The sequence below is a fragment of the Suncus etruscus genome, chromosome X, assembly GCF_024139225.1.
Source record: "Suncus etruscus isolate mSunEtr1 chromosome X, mSunEtr1.pri.cur, whole genome shotgun sequence".
In the NCBI taxonomy this organism is placed as follows: domain Eukaryota; kingdom Metazoa; phylum Chordata; class Mammalia; order Eulipotyphla; family Soricidae; genus Suncus; species Suncus etruscus.
In genome coordinates this window covers 51,298,988-51,322,257 of record NC_064868.1, presented here as the reverse complement: position 1 = coordinate 51,322,257, position 23,270 = coordinate 51,298,988, and the positions used below count along the sequence as shown (strand labels likewise).

At 38.8% G+C, this 23,270-nt stretch overlaps 1 protein-coding gene across 1 annotated transcript in view; it reads right to left on the bottom strand.

Moving 5' to 3' along the window:
* Window positions 1–23,270, bottom strand: part of PHF8 (PHD finger protein 8) — a 142,419-nt gene that overhangs the window by 116,898 nt on the left and 2,251 nt on the right. The window contains exons 2-3 of the mRNA XM_049767204.1: window positions 1,776–1,861; window positions 1,129–1,237 (exon numbers count right to left, since the gene is read on the bottom strand). Of these exons, the coding sequence (XP_049623161.1) occupies window positions 1,129–1,237; window positions 1,776–1,861 (195 nt within the window). The remainder of the gene's footprint in view (window positions 1–1,128; window positions 1,238–1,775; window positions 1,862–23,270) is intronic.

The window sequence follows — 23,270 nt, the reverse complement described above, 5'->3', positions numbered from 1 at the left end:
GGGGGGAGGACATATTTGGTGATGGGTATTCCCCTGATTCAATGTTAATATGTACCTAAAATACTACTGTGAAAGATATGTAAGCCATTATGGAAAAAAATTTGTGTTTTTAATCAGAAACTTTGACTTACATTATTATTATATCAATTAAATTATATGTTATGTTATGTTACTATATTATGTTATGTTAGTTTACCTCATTATGTTAATCAATTTTGTCACTTGAATAAATTCTTACCCAAAAAAAAAAAGGACAGTGGTTGGTCCCCGAGGCTGCCAGGAGTGATTTCTATCTTTCTTTTTTTTTTTTTTGATTTTTGGTTTTTTTGGTCACAACTGGCAGTTCTCAGGGGTTACTTAAGGCTCTACACTCAGAAATTGCCCCCAGCAGGCTCAGAGGACCATATGGGATGCTGGAATTCGAACCACCGTCCTTCTGCATGCAAGGTAAACACCTTACCTCCATGCTATCTCTCCAGCCCCGAAGAGCAATTTCTGATCATAGAGCCAGGAGTAACCCCTGAGCACTGCCACGTGAGACCCATAAACAAACAAAAAAAAGACAAAGAAAATATTTAATCATTAAGTTTTCTAATTCTAGTAGCCCCATTTTAATTTATTTATTTGGGGGGGGTTGGGCCACACCCGGTAACGCTCAGGGGTTACTCCTGGCTATGCGCTCATAAATTGCTCCTGGCTTGGGGTACCATGTGGGACGCTAGGAAATCGAACTGTGATCTGTCCAAGGCTAGCACAGGCAAGGCAGGCACCTTACCTCTAGCGCCACCGCCCAGCCCCCCCCATTTTAATTTTTTTTAATTTTTAAACCTGAACAATCAATTTTTTTCTGAGACAATGAAATTTATCTTTAAGACTCCTAGTTCTAACATATCTTGCATGCATACAAATAACCTCTGCTGATTAGATAAAACTGCCTCCCACTGCCATCCAAAAACTTCTAGAAGTAATCTTTAACTTACTTTGTACATCAAATAAAATTATCAAAGTTTCTCAGAAACTGACTATATCTGAAGATTTCCTCCCCAGAGAAGAGAAATTCTGCTGCAGATAAATGCTTCCATAAGCTACTGCACAGTATTTACCTACCTTCAAGATAAGAGTCCTCACCTGTCAAAATTTCTACTCCGGAGTTCTCGAATGAATGTAGTGCTTCCAGTCTTTACTACCTTCCCCTTGTGTGAATCATGTCCTTTTGAAGTGACGCGGCGTTTTTTCACTAAGCCAGGAAAAAAATGACCATAATATGAGCCAGAATGTCCATGAGCAGAGATCTAAAACCTTAGCAAATCCTACTTTTGTTCCAATATTATTACCTCTGAGAGCATCTAGAATTAATGAAACCAAGGGCTAGAGATAGTACAGCAAGTAGGGTGCTTGCTTTGCACATACTCTGGGTTTGATCCCTGGTATCTCATGTGATTGCTTGAGACCCACTGGAACTAATTCCTAAATGCAGAGCCAGGAGTAAGCACTGAGCACAACTGGATTGGTTAAAAAACTTCATAAATAAATAAGAATTAATGAGGCCCTTCTAACAATGAGCGCTTCTTCTGAGAAAATTCTAAAAGAGAAGAGAGGTAAAGCTATGCAATTCTGCCCAATGATGTAGTTGTTAGACTAAGGAGCCTGCACTGGTTTTGCTGTGCTCTAAGAAAGATAAATCCGAAGCATTCAGACAAAAGGCAACTTCCTGCCCAAGATTCCTTTGTATCGCCACTGAACATCTAACTTTGAAAACACAAAGCTCTACTTACTAATGGAGGGTCCATGTAAGACTTCACAGTTAGGGCAGTGGTAGAGGTCAATGTCAGCAGCCTTCTCTTCTTCAACACCAACACAACTAGATAAGAGAAAATCAACCAAAGTTTATGGAAGTTTAATTTTTCTCATGTCTAGAAGTGTGTTGTCCAGGACACATAGCGATTTACATTTAAATGCAGTTCTACCATCACACCAACTACATTTTATGAGTCCAATAGCTAGATGTGCCTAGAGGTTACCAAACTTAACAGATGATCGACCAAAAAAAGTTCTCATGGACTACATTGTTATAATTATGATAGTTTAAAATGTACATGTATGGGTGGAAGAGACAGTATATAAATTAGGAGTAATCCCTGATCACAAGTCAGGAATCACTCCTGAATACCACCAGGCATGGCCCCAAAATGCAAAAGAGTACAAACAGTAAAGTTTCATTTGGATTCAAATGGTCTAAGTTGGTAACATGTCTTCGCTAATTTCCTTTCCCCTCACAAGAAGAAATTAAAATCACTCATAAACAAAAGAACACATAGAAAATCCTAGAATATGGGTGAAAGGTTAAAGTATTCTCTTTACTAGGGACTAAGATAGAGTGCATCTGAAAGGTAAAAGTAGTAGTTACATGATGCTGAAAAAGCTCCTTACCCAAGTTGAGCACAGAACTGTACTGAAACTCCCGAGTCAATAGTCAATCTAATGGGAAGAAATCTCAGTGAGGTTAATTATCCAGCTTCTCCAGCACTATGGATAATTTCTTGGGAGCCTGCATTCCATTTTGATTATATATAAATTACAAGGGGGTGGTGAGCGGAAACTGAGGTGTGCAGTGGTGCCACTTTAACGACTGAACAAATGGTCTTGTGGCCCGCCCATCCACAGAGATCAAGTGAGCTGCCCTTTATACGACCACAAGACAATCTTTCACCCAAGTAAAATCCTCTGAGACCTCCCTGCAAGTGGGGAATACTGACAGTAACATAAGAAAGCAGCACCTTGAGACTACAAAACAATCATGGTAAAATTGTGTAAACCCCCACCACAACTTGTAGATGAAGACTGCATTCCTGCAGAACCAATCAGTACTAATCCCCTATCTAATCTCTCTAAATTGGAGTTCAAAATAGAAATGCTTAGGATGTCATCAAGTTCAAAGATGCAACAGAACATACTGCCAATAAAACACAGGAGGATATGAAAGCAGAAATGAGAAAAAATACAAACAGTAATGTCAGAACAGAAACTTGGTAGGTGAAATGAAAAATTCATTGGAAAGCCTCACCAGCTACTGAAGAAAGAATCAGTGAACTTAAATACGAAGTGTAAAAACCCTACAGACAACAACAACAACAAAACAGAAAAAAAGCCTGAAAAAACAAAATGATGACAAGAGAACTTTGGGATAAATTCAACAAAAACAACGTAAGAATCATTTGTTCCCACAAAGCAAAGAAAAAAACCATTATGGAGAAGAAATAGTCACATCATTGCTGAGAAGTTCCCAGACCTGGAGAATGCATGTACATACATCCTGGATGCCTGAAGAGTACACAAAAAAGTGCCCAAATAAAAACACACAATGCACATCCTAATCACACTGATGAAAACCTCAGAGCTATAATACAAATACAGAATGCAGACAGAATACAGAAGATCAAAAAAGGAAATCACACTACATTCAACTCATTACTACTCAAAATTACATTCTTGAAAATATTAAAGAACTTAGGAACCATGAATGACCACAGAGATCCATATTACCAATTCTGCATCACTAAAGCAGAGGAAGAGAAATTGTTCTTCCATTAAAGAGACTTCTGAAATAGAGTGAATGGAGCTATGTTTGGATGTGTCCTAAATCCATGCTCAAGTAGTGTTAAAGGACTGAATCCAGCAAGACTGAGACCTAGCTGCCAGGTAAAAAAAAAAGCATCCATGCATAGACACTGGAGCTGTCAAAAAGACCAGTGCTGGGGCTGCAGCAATAGCACAGAATTGGGGTGTTTGCCTTGCATACAGCCAATCCAGGATGGACGGTGGTTCAAATCCCACTGTCCCATATGGTCCCCCAAGCCAGGAGCTATTTCTGAACACATAGCCAGGAGTAACCCCTAAGTGTCAACGAATGTGGCCCAAAAACCAAAAAAAAAAAAAAAAAAAGACCGGTGCTGCAAGGGACATGTGGAGTGTGGTCCCATCCCTGTGACAAGATACAGTGAAACTAAGACCAGCACAATAGGGCAAGTGTGACCACTTTACTCCTCTATGCAGCCAGGCATTTCTTCTAATAAATGAACCCCAGCACATGAAAAACACCACACTGTAAAGGTGACAATGGGGAAAGAAAGAAGACCTCCACCATGCTTAGAGAATGAAGATGGTATCTCAGAAAACCCAACAGTTACTGGATACTTACTATATAGCCTCTCAGATAAGGACTTTAGAGAAGAAATGTGGAAGATGTTCAAAGGAAAGCATGGACTGAGCCAAACGAACCACTCAAGAAGATACAAAAGTAGAAATAAGAAAACTTCAAACTAAAATAACAAGGTTGAAAACTTGGTAGGTAAAATTAAAAACTCACTGGAATACCTCACCAGCTCAGTAACAGCTACTGAGGACAGAATCAGTGAGATAGAAGATGAACTGCATAATGCCTGCATATAACAGAAGAGGGTGGAAAATAGCCTTAAACAAAAGATGGGAAAACATCCTCAAAGAAAGAGAACAGATAACAGAATTCTGGGATAAACAATAGAAACAACTTAAGAATAATTTTATTCCCAGAGACCCAGGGGTAAAAAAAATTTGAAGAATCAATAGTCAAGGACATAATTGCTGATAATTTCCCAGAGCTAGAGTACACACACATCATAGGTATCCAAAGAATAGAAGTTAAGAGAGATCCAGAGAAAAGCACCTTAAGGCACATATTAGTCACAGTGATGAAAACCACAGATAGGGATAGAATACAGATAGCAAGCAGCAAGGTGAGAAAGGGGAATTCAATACAAAGAAGCATCCATAAGATTCACAGCATATATATCACAATGCCCCTCCAAGACCAAATGTGAGATTAAAAAAAAAAAAAAACCTCAATGAAATGAATGCCTCACCAGGAATACTTAACCAATGTATGGATAAAGAAAAAAAAAAGAAAAACAACTCAGGAGCTTTACAGACTCAAAACAAACATTAAAAGAACTAAAAGTTCCAGCTCACTTCATGAAGTCACCACAAAGAGTGATGAGTGTAGTAAGAGAAATAAGTACATTGAGAACTATCCTAACAATGAGAATGAATGAGGGAAGTAGAAAGCCTGTCTAGAGTACAGGTGGGGCTGGGGTGGGAACTAGGGAGATTTGGGACATTGGATATGGGAATGTTGCACTGGTGAAGGGAGGTGTTCTTTACATGACTGAAACCCAACCATAATCATGTTTGTAATCAAGGAGTTTAAATAAAGATATTTAAAAAAAGAACTAAAGGGTCTATTTTAAGAAAAAAGCAGGCTCCACAAACACACAAAACTTCTATAAAAAGATGGTACAAAATTCCATAACAATAATTTCTCTCAAGTTAAGAGACATGGCAGCATTAAATCTGTATAATGCTTTGGGGGTATTGCCATTTTAATGATGTTAATCCTGCCAATCCATGAGCAGGGCATGTGTTTCCATTTCTGTGTGTCCTCTCTTATTTCTTGGAGGAGGGTTTTACAGTTTTCTTTGTATAGGTCCTTCACGTCTTTAGTCAAGTTGACTCCAAGATATTTGAGTTTGTGTGACACTAATGTGAATGGGGGTTTTTCTTAATGTCCATTTCTTCTCTAGCATTATTTGTGTATAAAAAGGCCACTGATTTTTGTGTGTTAATTTTGTAGCCTGCCACTTTGCTATATGAGTCTATTATTTCTAGAAGTTTTTTGGTAGTCTTTAGGGTTTTCTAAATATAGTATCATGTCATCTGCAAAGAGTGAGAACGTGACTTCTTCCTTTCATATCTGGATGTCCTTGATATCTTTTTCTTGTCTAATCGCTATAGCAAGGACTTCTAGTACTACGTTGAATAGGAGTGGTGAGAGGGAACAGCCTTGTCTTGAACCAGAATTTAGAGGAAAAGCTTTTAGTTTTTCTCCATTGAGGATAATATTTGCCACTGGTTTGTGGTAGATGGCCTTAACTATATTGAAAGGTTCCTTTCATTCCCATCTTGCTGAGAGTTTTTATCAAAAATGGGTGTTGGACCTTATCAAAGGCTTTCTCTGCATCTATTGATATGATCATGCAATCCCTCTAAAGATACCTATGACATTCTTCAAAGATGTAAATCAAACACTTCTGAAATTCATTTGAAACAATAAACACCCTCAAATAATTAAAGCAATCCTTGGAAAAAAGAATATGGGAGGCATTACTTTCCCAATTTTAAACTGTATTACAAAGCAATAGTTATCAAAACAGCATGGTATTGGAATAAAGACAGATCCCCAGATCAGAGGAATAGGCTTGAGTATTCAGAGAATGTTCCCCAGACATACAATCATTTAATTTTTGATAAAGGGGCAAGAAATCCTAAGTGGAGCAAGGAAAGCCTCTTCAACAAGTGGTGCTGACACAACTGGCTAGCCACTTGCAAAAAAGCAAACTCAGACCCCAGCTAACACCATGTACAAATCTAAAATCCAAATGGATGAAAGACCTTGATATCAGACATGAAACCATAAGGTATATAGAAATTATATATAGTTTTACCATAGGTAAAACTCTCCATGACATTGAGACTAAAGGAATCTTCAAGGAGTAAACTTCACTCTCCAAACAAGTGCAAGCAGAGATAAACAGATGGGAATATATTAAGCTGAGAAGCTTCTGCATCTCAAAGAAAATAGCCTAGTATTCAAAAGCCATCCACTGAATGGGAGAAGTTATTAACCCTTTATCCATCATATAAGGGGCTAATATCCAAAATATAAAAGGCACTGACAGAACTTTACAAGAAAAAAACATCTAATACCATCAAAAAATGGGGAGAAAAAATGAATAGTTATTTTGTCAAAGAAGAAGTACAAATGGCCAAAAGACACATGAAAAAATGCTCCACATCACTAATCATCAGGGAGAGGCAAATCAAAACAACAATGAAGTATCATCTCACACCACAGAGACTGGCACATATCACAAAGAACAAGAGCAATCTGTGCTGGAGGGGATGTGGAGAGAAAGGAATTCTCATTCACTGCTGGTGGGAATGCCGTCCAGTCCAGCCTTTATGGAAAACAATTATGGAGATTCCTCAAAAAACTGGAAATTGGGGGCCGGGCGGTGGTGCTAAAGGTGCCTGCCTTGCCTGCGCTAGCCTTGGACGGACTGCGGTTCAATCCCCCGGTGTCCCATATGGTCCCCCAAGCCAGGAGCAACTTCTGAGCACATAGCCAGGAGTACCCCCTGAGCATTACCGGGTGTGGCCCAAAAACCAAAAAAAAAAAAAAAAAAAACTGGAAATTGAACTCCCTACCACTCCTAGGGATATACCGTAGGAACACAAAACTACAATTCAAAAATCGTTCCTCACACCAATATTCATTGCAGTGCTATTTACAATAGCCAGACTTTGGAAACAACCAAGATGCCCTTCAACAGATGAATGGATAAAGAAACTTTGGTATATATACACAATGGAATATTATGCAGTCATGAGGAGAGATAAAGTCATGAAATTTTCCTGTACATGGATGTACATGGAATCTATTATACTGAGTGAAATAATTCAGAGGGAGAGAGATAGACACAGAATAGTATCACTCATCTATGTGTTTTCAGAAAAATAAAAGACATTTTTGGAATAATTCTTCTCAGAGACAATAGAGACGAGGGCTGGAAGGTCCAGCTCACAATATGAAGCTCGCCACAAAGAGTGGTGAGTGCAGTTAGAGAACTACACTGACAACTAACATAACAATGCGAATGAATGAGGAAAGTAGAAAGCCTGTTTCATATACAGGAGGGGAGGGGGATACGGAGGTGGGAGATTTGGGGCATTGGTGATGGGAATGTTGCACTGGTGAAGGGGGGTGTTTTTTTATATGACTGAAACCCACTACAGTCATGTTTGTAATCAAATTGTATAAAGACATTAACAAAGAAAAAATTAAAATTTAAAAAAAAGAGTGGCAAAAGGGATCAAACAACTGAATACAACCTTTTTTGTGTGCAAGAAAAGAATCTGAATAGTTAAGAATAAAGACTCAGCATCAGGGGCTGGAGAGATGGCATGGAGGTAAGGCATTTGCCTTGTAATCAGAAGGTTGGTGGTTCGAATCCTGGCATCCCATATGGTCCCATAAGCCTGCCAGGAACAATTTCTGAGCGTAGAGCCAGAGTTACCCCTGAGCGCTGCCGGATATGACCCAAAAAAAAAAGACTAAGCATCAAACATTGGAGGAAAATCCCTCAACACAAACAACTCCCTCACAAAGGATGAGGTGGCCATACTGATATGGCAACATAGACTTAGGCTTAAAAAGGTTACAAGAGAGAAATGGTCCTTTCTTAATAATCAAGGAATATGAACATCAAAAAAATCACACTCATTTATATATACATATATATATACACACATACACACACATACACACATATTATGCACCCAATGAGTGGCCAGCAAAATGCTTAAAATAATTACTGAAGAAAGACATCAAAAACAACACAATAGGGGCCGGTGAGGTGGCGCTAGATGTAAGGTGTCTGCCTTGCAAGCACTAGCCAAGGAAAGGACCACAGTTCGATCCCCCGGCGTCCCATATGGTCCCCCCAAGCCAGGGGCAATTTCTGAGCGTGTAGCCAGGAATAACCCATGAGCATCAAACGGGTGTGACCTGAAAAACCAAAAAAACAAAAACAAGCAAACAAAAAAAAAAAACACAATAAAATACGGAAACTTCAACACCTTGATAGGTCGAATAGAATAAAAGTGAACAAGGATATACTGGCTCAATAGGAAGAAATGGAAGAGAGTGACTTAGTGTGTGTTTGTGTGTGTGTGTTTGTGTGTGTGTGTGTGTGTATAGGACACTCTATCCTCAGGAAGATGGATGCACATTCTTCACTAATGCGTATAGGACATTCTCCAAGATAGAACACATGAGGCTATAAATTCTATCAACTATCTTCTTAGACCATGATGCACTGAAAATAGAAGCAACTTACAAACAGAGAGAAAAACTTTCACACCTGAAAAACAGCTAACTACTGGTCACAGAAGATATCAAAGAGGATATCAAAAGATTCCTGGAAAAAATAAGAATGAAGATATGAATTATTAGGATTTGTGGGACACAGCAAAAGCATTAATAAGTGGAACATTTATAGCTTTGCAAGTATTCATCAGGAAGATATCAAAGAGGATATCAAAAGATTCCTGGAAAAAATAAGAATGAAGATATGAATTATTAGGATTTGTGGGACACAGCAAAAGCATTAATAAGTGGAACATTTATAGCTTTGCAAGTATTCATCAGGAAGGAAGAAGGGCCTAAATAACTTAATGACAGTTTAAAAACTGGAAAATGACCAACAAAATAAACAAAAAAAATAAGCAGAAGGAAATAATACAGCCTAGAGCAGAAATTAACTAAAAACAAAACAAAATCCAAAACATTAATGAAAGCAAGAATTGGTTCTTTGAAAAAAATAAACAAGATTGATAACCATTAGCAAGACTCACAAAGAATGAGATAAATCACTATAAAATCTAAAGGAATTCAAAGGGTAATCAGAGATTACTTTGAGAAACTATACTACAAAACAAGAGAACCTAAAGAAATGGATAAATTTGTGAACTCCTAAAACATCCCACAGCTGAATCAAGATAATCTGAAATAACAGACCTATCACTATTGAATAAATTGAAATGATAATTAAAAAGCTTCCAAAAAACAAAAACCCAGGCCTAGATGCATTCACTAGTGAATTCTTTCAAATCTTTAAGGAGGACCTACTGCCAATCCCTTTCAGGCTCTTCCAGGAAACAGAGAAACTGAAACATTTTCAAATAGTTTCTATGAAGCTACATACAGCAGTCAGAGATACCACAAAAAAAGGAAACTACAGGCCAATATTCTTGAAAAACACAAATGCAAAGATTCTCAATAAAATACTAGCAAACAGAATCCAAGGGCTCATCAAGAAGGTAATGTAAGCATGACCAAACAGAATTCATTCCAAAAATGCAAGGATGGTTTAACGTACACAAGTTAATCAACATAATACACCATATCAACAAAGGGAAAAATAAAATTTGTATAATTATATTAATGATCCAGAGAAAGATCCAATAACCGTTGATGACTAAAACCTTCAACAAGATTGAAATCGAAGGAACTTTTGTCAAGATATCAAGACCATTTACCACAAGCCCATGACAAATATTATACTTAATAAGGAAAAAACTGAAAGCCTTTCCTCTGAGACACAAGACAAGGTTGCACCCTTTCACTACTTCTATTCAAAATTGTACTGGAAATACTTGCCATAGCAATCAGGTAAGAAAAAGATATCAATGGTATCCAGAGAGGAAAGTAAGAAGTCAAGCTCTCACTGTTTGCACAGATGACATTCTATATTTAGAAAATTCTGGGTCCCGGAGAGATAGCACAGCGGCCTTTGCCTTGCAAGCAGCCAACCCAGGACCAAATGTGGTTGGTTCGAATCCCGGTGTCCCATGTGGTCCCCCGTGCCTGCCAGGAGCTATTTCTGAGCGGACAGCCAGGAGTAACCCCTGAGCACCACTGGGTGTGACCCAAAAACCAAAAACCAAAAAAAGAAGAAAAAAAGAAAATTCTGGTGCCAGAGCGATAGCATAGCAGTAGAGCTTTACCTTGCACATGGACGACCGGGGTTCAATCCCCGACATCCCATATAGTTTCCTGAGCCTGCGAGGAGTGATTTCTGAGTGCAGAGGCAGGAATAGCCTGAGCACTACTGGGTGTGGCTCAAACCCCTCCCCAAAATGTAGAAAATTATATAGAATCTAACAAAAATTTTGAAATAACAGGGGCCTGAGAGATAGCAAAGTAGTAGGGTGTCTGCCTTGCAACCAACCCAAAATGAATGGTGGTTCGAATCCCAGCATCCCATATGATCCCCTGAACCAGCCAGGAGCGATTTCTGAGCACAGAGCCAGGAGTAATCCCTGAGCACCACAGCTGGGTGTGACCCAAAACCCCCCCAAAAAGTTTATAAGAACAATAGATTTGTATAGTAAAGTGGCAGGCTATAAAATTACACAAAAATTCCATGGCTTTATTATATACAAATGAAAGAGAAGAGATATTAAAAAAAACAATTACACTCACAATTGTGCATCAAAAAATCAAGTAGTGGGCCCAGAGAGATAGCACAGCGGCATTTGCCTTGCAAGTAGCCGATCCAGGACCAAAGTTGGTTGGTTCGAATCCCAGTGTCCCATATGGTCCCCTGTGCCTGCCAGGAGCTATTTCTCAGCAGACAACCAGGAGTAACCCCTGAGCATCACTGGGTGTGGCCCAAAAACCAAAAAAAAAAAAAATCAAGTACTTTGGAGTCAATTTAACTAAAGAGATGAAAGAGGTATACAAAGAAAATTTCAAAACACTGCTTCAAGAATAAAAAGGGACAAAAGGAAATGGAAACATATACCATGCTGATAGACTGGGAGGACTAACATAATTAAAATAACAATAATTCGGGGCCAGAGAGATAGCATGGAGGTACGGCGTTTGCCTTTCACGCAAGAGGTCATCGATTCGAATCCCGACATCCCATATGGTCCCCTGTGCCTGCCAGGAGCAATTTCTGAGCCTGGAGCCAGGAATAACCCCTGAGCACTGCCAGTGTGACCCGAAAACCAAAAAAAAAAATAGCAATAATTCCTAAAGCATTGTACAGATTTAATGCAATCCCTCTAAGGATACCCATGACATTTCTCAAAGAAGTGGATCAAACACTCCTGAAATTCATTTGAAATAATGCCCTCGAATAGCTAAATCAATCCTTACAAAGAAGAAAATGGGAGGCATCTGAAGCCTCATCCCCCACCCTTTCTCCCTAGGTAACTTGACCTTACCTGCAAGACCCCGCCCATTCCTGGGGCAAAAATATCAGTGAAACAGGGGAGTTGAAAACTTGCATCACTCCCATCCAAGACTCATGACTGAAACTTTGTTGCCGAAAATCCTTTTTCCAAAAACATCGGCCTCCTCAGATACTGATGGAGGGCCTTAATTGGAAAAGGTTCAGAAAGAAAAAGCTTCTACAAGCGGACTGATTTTCTGAGAATGACCTTTGGCTTGAATTTGGATTTCGACTTTGAAAATTTTGGACTGGACTTTTAGAACTCTGAACATCCAAAAGCCCCCTGCAAAAAAGCTGTGGCCGAGAGAAACCTGCTTCCAAAGTGCCGCCCAGAGGGGAGAAAAGGCAGCTGCAATCAACCAAGAACTCGGCCCTGTAGCAGAAAAGCTGCGAAAAGTGCCTAATCCGGCCCAAAGCATGAGCCTGGGATCCGCCCTCCAAAGGTGATACAGCACCAGTGGACCAGTGACCACACGGTCAACAGCAGTGCGAGTAAACCATTTGCAGGGCCTGGGACTATGGAAGGAAGCCACGTGGTGAGATCAGCGTGGGACAAACCAGCATCTGGACTTATGGTTTTAGGTGTAGGGACTAAGCGGGTAGTCAAATATTTTACTCATAGTTGGTGATGGGATAAGTTTTAGTTAGTGGTTTAAAAAAAAGGGAGTAGTAACAGTTTAGCCCATTTAAAGATCTGATTTCTAACAGCCTGTATCTTTGTCTTAAGTCATTTTCTTTATAATTTATATGTGTTTTGTTTTCCATAGCTAATATTTTCAATTGCAAAATGTTTTACTGTGTGTAGGGAAGGTTAATAGGAACAGAAAGTTCCCCCAATATAGTTTAAAAGTATAGGAACATGAAAGTTCCGGAATAGTGCTTGGTAGAAAAGCATTATGAAAATATTAAGCTACAGGTGTATAGTATATTTTGCAGAAATGTTATGTTTTTGAAAAGGGCTGGTATGATAATTTTCACTTTATTACGTTGTTGCATGATAATATTAACCCACCTTTGGCTAAAGGTGGAAGAGTTAGGATTACAAAAGGTTCTTTTATATTTCAGAGAAGGGGGAGATGAAGCCTCATCCCCCACCCTGTCTCCCTAGGTAACTTGACCTTACCTGCAAGACCCAGCCCATTCCTGGGAGGGGTCGTGGAAAAGGTAGATAAGGCCTTTGACCCAGGGGATTAAGGCTCTCTGCGGCTTTTTGGGTCTTTGCCCTTTTGGTCTTTTGCCAGCATCCTTCACCATCCAGCTCCTCGTTAATTATTTAATTCTACAGGCATCACTTTCCCCAACTTTAAATTGTACTCTAAAGCAAGAGTCATTAAAATAACATTTTATTGGAATACAGACCTTTAGATCAATGGAACAGAAGTTAGTATTCTGAGACTGACCTCCAGACATACAATCAATTAGTTTTGATAAAAAGGTAAGAAATACAAAGTGGAACAAGGAAAGCCTCTTCAACAAATGGTATTGGGACAACTGGTCAACTATAGGGAAAAATGTGAACTGAGACCTCTCTTCAATTCAGTGTACAAAAGTCAAATCAAGGGGCTGGAGAGATAGCGTGGAGGTAAGGCATTTGCCTTGCATGCAAAAGGTCGTGGTTCTAATCCTGGCATCCCATATAGTCCCCTGTGATTGCCAGGAGCGATTTCTGGGCATAGAGCCAGGAGTAACCCCTGAGCGCTGCCAGGTGTGACCCAAAAACCAAAACAAAAAAAAAAAAGCCAAATCAAATTGGATTAAAGACCTTGATATTAGACCTGAAACCATAAGATACAGAGGCAAGCGTAGGCAAAACACTTCATGACATTGAGAAGAAAGTCATCTTCAAGGAGGAAACACTACTGGCCAAGCAAGTGGAAGCAAAGATAAACAAATAGGACTACATTAAACTAAGAAGTTTCTGCACTTCAATGAAAACAGTGACTAGGATACAAAGGCTACCCATGGAATGGGAGAAACTATTCACTCAAACCCATCAGATAAAGGGTTAGTGTCTAAGAAATACAAGCTACTGACAGAACTTAACAAGAAAATATAACATCTAACCCATCCATAAATGGGGAGAAAAAACAAAAAGACATTTCCTCAAAGAAAAAATTATGGCTGGTCAAAGGGGACAAGAAAAATGCTCCACATCAACAATATCATCCCACACCACAGATACTAGCACACATCACAAAAAAAAAAAAAAAAAGAACAACCATTGCTGACATGAAAGCAAGGAGAAAGAGACTCTCATGCATATAGGTCACATTATCCCCACATAGGTCACATCTGTAAACCTGATATACTGCATATACACCTGACCAGTAAGGACCTTCCCTTCCCTTTGTTCAACCTTCCTGCACAGATAAATCATGTTGTTCATATAACAGTTTAAATACTCCTGCTCCCTTGGTAATAATCATTTCACTGCAATTGCTCCAGGTTTAATTCAGTTCACTCCATCTGCTGTTTTCCACCCTACCCTAAGCCAACTTGGATGAGGTCATAATCTTGCCCGGGAATGACATCACTGGCATCATCTACATACAGGGGTCTTCAAACTACGGCCAGTGGGCCACATATTGTATTTATTCCCATTTTGTTTCTTCACTTCTAAATAAGATATATGCAGTGTGTATAGAAATTTGTTCATAATTTTGTTTTTACTATAATCTGGCCCTCCAACAGTCTGAAGGACAGTGAACTGGTCCCTTGTTTAAAAAGTTTGAGTATGCCTCTAATGTTTAAGGAGTTATGTAAGTTTTATGGCTTTAGATTGCCTTGTGTGCTGTTAAGAAATATTATAATGTGTTACAGTCTGGGGACTTGAGGGACAAAGTAATTGTACATGGATTCTGTTTTATTTATCTTAACATTCTTTGGCTGAAAGTTCAAAGTTAAGATATCAGCAAAGGGACTTCTTCTGAGAATTATGTTATGGGTGATTGTCCTTCCACTGTAACTTTACCTTGTCCTCTTTCTTTGCATCTTTTGTTCTCATAATTCAAAATAAAAATTAAAATGGCAAAAAAAGATAGTATTTTTTAGAAAAGTAACATTGTGTTCATCTCAGTTAAATAATTTGATTATTATAATTAATTTATTTTGAGATAAAATGTATTAAATGTAATATATTTTCCAAAAAGTATTTAAGAGCACATTTTTAAAAAATTGACATCTCTTAACAAAGATATATGAAAAAATTGTTTTCTTTTATCAAATTATTTGTATTTTACTTTCAAAATTCTCTAAAGAGTTCAGATAATTTGACTACTGATGGTCTGACATATGAGTCACTATTTTATGTAAATTTTAGTAATTTTTATTAATAATAAAATCCTGTTTTGAAAAAAAAAGTTTGAGGACCCCTACAACTTGAATGGCCCTCGGACCAGTGAACACTGCTAGGGTAGCCCCCACACCAACGGATTATTTACTTTATCTGACAAAATCCAACATCTGTCAAGATAAAAACTTGCAATAAACTAGGTATAGAAAAAAAAAGTGTGCCTCAACATAACAAAGATTTTATATGACAACTCCATAGCATACTCTATGGTGAACGGTTGAAAATGTCTCTTCTCAAATCAGCAACAAGGATACCCATTCTCACCACTTTTTCAACACAGGACTGAAAGTCCTATCCAGAGCAACCAAGCAAGAAAAAGGAGGGCCAGAGAGGGTTCAGGGGTTAAAGTGCTTATCTTGCATATAGCCAACTCCAGTTTAATCCCTAGCACAGCATATCTTCAGGAATAACTGTCAGTGTGGCTCAACTCCCTACACCTCAAAACTAAAACAAAACATATAAAAGGAAAGAAAAAAAGGGATTAGGAATTAGAAAAGGCCAATTAAAACTGTCCCTATTTGAAGATGACAGACCCTACAGATCACACAAAAAACTATTAAATCTAATCAATACCATTGGTATAGTTGGAAGGATACAAAATTAATATATGAGCCAGAGTGATAACACAGTAGTTTGTCTTGCATGCTGCCTTCCTGGAACAGAAACAGGTTTGATCCCTGGCATCTCATATGGTCCCCCGAGCCTTCCAGGAGTGATTTTGGCATAGAGCACTGATGGGTGTGGCCCAAAACCCAAAAATAATATATAAAACCCAGTATTTTTAATATATTAAAAATAATTACCTTTTAAAAATTGGGGGGCTCAATGATAAATCCTTGGCTTTGAATTACAAATTTGCTATTAGCATTTGGGATTGGGTTGGGGAAAGACAAACTAGAAGTAATATAAGGATAGTGATGGTGAGATGCGTAACTTTACATGAAAATCACTGGTAATAATACTATTGTAACAATATTTCCTAAACTTTAATAGAGCCTTCTAGGTCAATTTAAAAAATGAGGGGCTATAGAGATAGTTTAACATGTAGATGATATGTGCGTTTCTCTAGCACTTCTACACTTTAGGTTGCCAATGATTGAACTTGGATTAGCCTCATGCAATGCAAGTGCCCTATCTGCTATAGGATCCCAATACTGTCTAATTATCTACAGTAAAAGTTGTTACTTATTTTATACTGTAATGCCTATAAGTATTTAATTTTGGTTTTTGTATAAAAATAAAATTAAAAAATGAATTAGGCAAGAGAAAATAGAAAAGGATTCAAATTAAAAGAATTTAAGTTATCATATTTCACAGATAGTAATGTAACTGTAATATATATAGAAAATTCAAAAGACTCCACCAAGACACAATTAGAAACAATTAATGAATAACAAAGTCAAAATATAACATTCTGCTGTTTTCTGTATACAAATGAAGGGGGAAAAAATCTTCCATTTAGAACTGCATAAAAAAGTAAGTACCTAGGAATCAATTTAACCAAGGAAGTAGAAGCTTCTATATTTAAAACATAAATCACTATTAAAAGATGTAAGATACAAGGAAATGGGAAATATTTCATGTTCATCATTGGAAGAATTAAAACATTGTTAAAATGGCCATTCTGGGATCAGAGAGCTAGTATAAAATTTAATGTGCCTGGGCCGGAGAGACAGCACAGTGGTAGGGTGTTTGCCTTAGATGCAGAAGGACAGTGATTCAAATCCCAGGATTCCATATGGTCCCCCGAGCCTGCCAGAAGCGATTTTTGAGCGTAGATATAGGAGTAACCCCCTGAGCGCTGCCGAATGTGAGCGAAAAACCAAAAAAAAAAAAAATTTAATGCGTTTGCTTTGCATGCACCCAATCCCACCCATTTCAATCCCTGGAATCATATACTAAGCACTGTCAAGTCCACCAAGCAAGGCCAAAAGTGTGCCCTGAGCTTTGCTGGGTATGGAACCCAAATCAAAACACACACACAAGGGGCAGGAGGGATGGCTCACCCCTGAGCATCACCGGGTGTGGTTCCCCCCCCCAAAAAAAACAAAAAACACACACATGTTATGTAACATATATAATGACCATGCTACAAAAAGCATTATATTCAAGGACATAGAAACAATGCTACTAAAAACTATATGAGGGGCCGGCGCGATAGAGCAGTGGTTCGGAGTTTGCCTCCAAGGCAGCTGACCTAGGACGGACCTGAGTTTTATCCCTGGCGTCCCCTAGGTCCCCCAGGCCAGAGCGATTTCTGAGTGGATAACCAGGAGAAACCCCTGAGCGTCACTGAGTGTGACACTCCCTGCCCAAAATAAAAACCTATATGAAACCACAAAAAATCCACAAAATAGCCAAGGTAATTCTTAAGTTAAAAAAAAAAGATGGGGGACTGGAGCGATAGTGCAGCGGTAGGGTATTTGTTTGCCTTGCACATGCTTGCACATGATCCAGGAAGGACCTGGGTTTGAACCCCGGCATCCCATAGGGTCTCCCAAGCCAGGAGTGATTTCTCAGTGCATAGCCAGGAGTAACCCCTGAGCATCACTGGGTGTGGCCCAAAACCAAAAAAAAAAAAAAAAAAGATGGGGGCCAGAGTGATAGAACAGTAGTAAGGTGTTTGCCTTGCACACTGCCAACCTGGGACATACTCAGCATCCCCTGTAATCCCCTGAGCCTGCCAGGTGCAATTTCTGAGTGCAGAGCCAGGAGTAACCCCTGAATGCTGCAAGGTGTGACCCAAAAATCAAAAAGAAAAAAAAGATGGATTGCATCACACACTCCAACTTTAAATTATACTTTAAGGATGGAGAGATTACAGAGTAAAGCACTTAACTCCTGAGTACAGAGCCTAGAATAGTTTGTAAACAATGCTAGATATGGCCACCAAAACTCCAAAATTATAAAATTAACACACTTTACTTAAAAACACCAAAAGCAAAATTACAAAAACACCAACAATAAGTTTGGTAAAGAGAACAGAGAGATAGTACAGTAGGCAAGATATCTGACTTGCACACAGCCGACCAGGGTCCAACCCCTCATACCCTATATTCCCCGAGCCCCTTCATGGGTGATCTCTTAGTGCTGATCCTGAGATCTGCCAGGTATGGTCCAAAAACAAAAAGTACAGGAAAGAGTTGAACAGTCACTTGCCCTGGGACATAAACGTGGGCAACAGGTAGATGAAAACGGTATGTTTGGGCGAGTGATAGCACAATGGGTAGGGCATTTGCCTTGCAAGTGGCTGACCTGGGTTCAATTTCTGGCATCCCACATGGTCCCTCAAGCCTGCCAGGAGTGATTTCTGAGCACAGAACCAGGAGTAACCCCTGAGCACCACCAAGTGTGGCCCAGAAACAAACAAAAAAGAAAGAAAAAGGTAACTCATCACTGCTGGTTATATTATAATTAAATGAGCAAGATAATTCTATCACTGATTATGATAGTATGCCACTGATAATGGCTTATATCAAAAGACCAGAAACAATAAAGGCTGTTGGAAATATATAAATAAGGAACTGTTTTGCACAGGATTGTAAACTTTAATTTCTGAGCACAGAACCAGTAGTAACCCGAGTGCCACCAGGAGTGGCCCAAACACCACACACACACTAAAAAAATAGATTTATATGATCCAGCAATTCCTTTCTTAGGTACACATTCCAAGAACACAAAAACAGGGCTGGAGAGATAATACAGCATATAAGGAGCCTGCTTTGCACATACCTGACATGGATACAATCCTAGGTCTGGATCTCTGAACAGATGGAGCATGGCCCAAAACAAGAACAAATAAACAGTAATTTGAAAAGATAAATACACACCTATTTTACTACAATGCTACTTATTATAAAAGCCAAGATCTGGGATCAACCTAGTTTCAAAATTGTAATATCTTATAAAGTAGAATACTCCTCGGTGCAAAGAAAGAAAAAATTCTTGCCTTTTGTGGCAAAGTGGATGGAACTGAAGTGTTTCAAGTTAACTGAAATATGTCAGAAGGAGAAAGAGAAATGCCAGATCATCTCACTTCTAAGTGTTACACAAAGAAACAGTAAGGGAATAGAGAATGTGCAATGAAAATAAATTCTTAAATCTGACAAGAAAAGTCAAGTTACAAGGGGAGAGGGTGAAATAACTGGGGAGGTCTTATGGATAGTGGTGGAGGGATATTGACACTTGGATGGTAATAGCATCACACACTCCAACAAGGTAATACAGTGTCCTGGAAACATAAATATAAACCTCAATTTTCAAGAAAGGAAACTGAGAGCAAGAGAGACAGTACAGAAAGTACAGTGATTTCCTTGCATATACTCACCCTTGATAATGCATATAGTCTCAAAAGCACCAGCAGGAATTATTTCTTAGCTCAGAGCAACACGAGATATTGCCTAACCACTCCCCCCCAAAATAATAAAAACTTTTACAAGGAAATTAAAGAAAAATTAAAACAACTTCAAAAAGAAATCTAAGCTCCCAACCCAAATGTAGGTAAAGAGAAGTAAAATAAAGTCAAGATCAACAGGAGGTTGGAATACATACATGGTTTTACATGCAGTAAGTAGACCTAGGATTGATCAGTACCACATAGCCCCCTAAGCACCATACCAGAAGTAGCCCTGATAACTAACAAATGTGACCCCCAAATTAAAAACAAACCCAATCAGTAAGAGAGAAGAATAAATTGCATAAATATAAGAGACAGTGGAGAAAGTCATTGAAAGATAATATTCTTCCTGACCAACCTCTAGCAAGTCATACAAAGACAGAGAGAAGGCACATACTTTCAGTATCAGAAATGAAATTAAATGCTGCTAACAGAGCCAGACTATAGATCTTAAGAAGATATGAATGGGACACTATGAACAATTATTTCAATAATTTCAAATACTTTCAATATTCTAGATAGTTTCAATATTTCAAATACAGTACTTCAATTTGGCAACTTAGATTAAATAGATCAACTACTTGGAAAGCACAAACTATCACAATATATATATCCAATATAAAATAAAATCCCAAAGTACTTAAGCAAATTAGTCTTGCAAATCTAAGACTGCACATAATGATTTAGAAAAGATGTGTTTAAAATAGTAACTGGAGTATTAGCTAGTGCTCAAAAAAGGCGACCATCATGCTACTGAATTCATGACAACCATTCTTGGTGAAACTGAAGCTTCTGAGATGAAATCTTTGCCTAAAAAGTAATAGTCAGGGGACAAGAGATAACACAGCTGGTAAGGCATTGGCTTTGTGAACAAGCCCAGTTCAGTTCCTGGCACAGACCACATATGGCCCCTGAGCTCCACTAGCAGTGATCCCTTGGGCACAGAGTCAGGAGTAAGCCCTGAGCACACCTAGTTGTGGCACAAAATCCAAAAAAGAAAAAAGTAGCATTTAAGGCCAGAGAAAAAGATCAAAGACAGCTTCACATGTAGGCTGTTGTGGTTGTCCCTAAGCAATACTGGGAACAACTTATAAGCACCAAACACAGAGTAGCCTCAAAGCACAAGTCAGAAATTAAATCCAGCTCCGAACCAGTGTCAATTTTCTCTAGAGTTGAGTTCACAGAAGAATCACTTCCTAGAGTATATGTCAAGTAAAGTTTCTTTTATACATAGAAAATTTTTGAAGGAGTAGTTTTTATAAAGTTCCTGTTACCAATAAATTCCTAAGAGCTAATTTTCTTCCTCGGTAGGTAACAATAATTCTCAAATGTTAGGGTGCTTCAGAATCACTGACTGTTAAAGACTACTGGGTCCATGGTCAAAAATACGTCTTTAAAATATTCCAAGGTGGGGCCAGAGCTATAGCACAGCGGTAGGGCGTTTGCTTTGCACACTGCTGATGGGACGAACCAAGGTTTAATCTCCAGCAATCCATATGGTCTCCTAACCCTACCAGGAGTGATTTCTGAGTGCAGAGCCAGGAGTAGCCCCTGAATGCCACCTGGTGTGGCCTAAAAACAAACAAAAAACAAATAAATAACATATTCCAAGTTAAGGAGCCATACTTTGAAAGCAACAGTGTACAGTAATGGTATGTTAGCCTGCTGATGCCCTAGAATAGGAAACTATCACACTCCAGAGAAGAATTGAGAATGGCCAAATATTGCTCTAAACTGGTGATTCTCAAGAGTGTCCTCCAATCACCTACTGAAGCAGAAACCTCATAGATTAAACTATTTGTCTTGTATTTTAACAGATCTTCTAAATGGTTCTAATGCATGTAAAGTTTATATTGATAAACAATACTCTATGAATCAAAATGTTTCTGTATAACACAGCCCATTTAGAGTAGGCAAAATAAGGCATACTATATTTCCTCCATTCCAAGAACTTGGGTTTTGTTGAGTAAGATCATTCTAATTTCAAATCCAAATTCAGAGACACTCACCCTGCACAATCCAGATTCCCACCTAAACTGTAATAGTGGCCTTCCTTGCTATGATTTTTCCAGAAAGTAACTTGTATCACTAATCCCTAATAATACTTTAAGATATCTTGTCTATGAAAGTCATCAGAGATGTGAACAGATATTTATAGCATCAATAAATCTTTTACTGTATAAAGTTCACAGTATGTAGTATTTTCTCCCCTTTCATTTGGGGGGCGGAGTGAGTCAAATTTGTCAGCCTCGAGGACAACTACAGGGATCAAATTGAGGTTGCCAGGACTGGATAGAACAGCGGGTTGGATGCTTGCCTTGCATGCAGCCAACCAGGGTTCAATCCCTGACATCTCATATGATATGGAGAGCCCCACCAGAAGAGATCTCTGAGTGCAGAACAAGGAATAGCCCCTAAGCACTGCCAGGCGTAGCCCCCCAAACAAAACAAAACTGAGGTTGCCACATGGAAGGCAAATGACTTACTGCATATACTGTTTCTGACCCCTGTAGTAATTTTTAACTGTTTACATACAAACTGAAATATAGTAGTGAATTGAAATATAGTAGTGTGAACCTAGCCTGTATGTACTAAGTATATAAGAGTAGTCAGCAGCCAAAAATCTAATTCTGAACTACTTCCTTGTTCTCTGATATTCCAGAGAGATAAAAATGAGAAGAGATGAAAATGTAGTCTCTCAAGGGAAAAATTTAAAGTTAACTTGTTTCATTTTATAAAGAGAAACGGACTGCTGCAACAATGTGATTAATATAGAGAATGGTCCATAAATCAATTTCAGAATTTTTATTTTGTTTTTAGGCCACATTGGTAATGCTCAGGGCTTACTATTCATTCTGCACTCAGAGATCACTCCTACTGGAGACTGGGAGAAATGCAGGGTGCTAGAGATCAAAATCAGGTTGGCCACATGCAAGGCAAACTTTACTTAATCTCTCATGACCATAAATTTGGAATTATAAAAGGCCTCAGTGGAGTTTCTTTTTTTTTTTTTTGGTTTTTGGGCCACACCCGGTAAGCTCAGGGGTTACTCCTGGCTATGCGCTCAGAAGTTGCTCCTGGCTTGGGGGACCATATGGGACACCGGGGGGATCGAACCGCGGTCCGTCCTAGGCTAGCGCAGGCAAGGCAGGCACCTTACCTTTAGCGCCACCGCCCGGGCCAGTTTCTTATAAATTTCAAGTGCCAGTGCAAAAAAACTCAACTGAATGTTCTTTAAAGCAACATCTGTACATTTCTAGTAACTCTCCAGTCATGGAAGGACGAAGTATGACACATAAATGATGGGTTATCAGCAATCAGGTTTAGATTAATATTTAATAAACTAATAAGATAGTCACATTATAATGTGAACTAGAAATTCAAGCCATTTTATAAAACATTATCACAAAATCCCATGCTATAAAAATGTATACTCGTATTCTATGCTAAAGAAGATACAGTAAGGACCTGGAGAGATAGCACAGCATCGTTTGCCTTGCAAGCAGCTGATCCAGGACTAAAGGTGCTTGGTTTGAATCCCGGTGTCCCATATGGTCCCCCGTGCCTGCCAGGAGCTATTTCTGAGCAGACAGCCAGGAGTAACCCCTGAGCATCGCCGGGTGTGGCC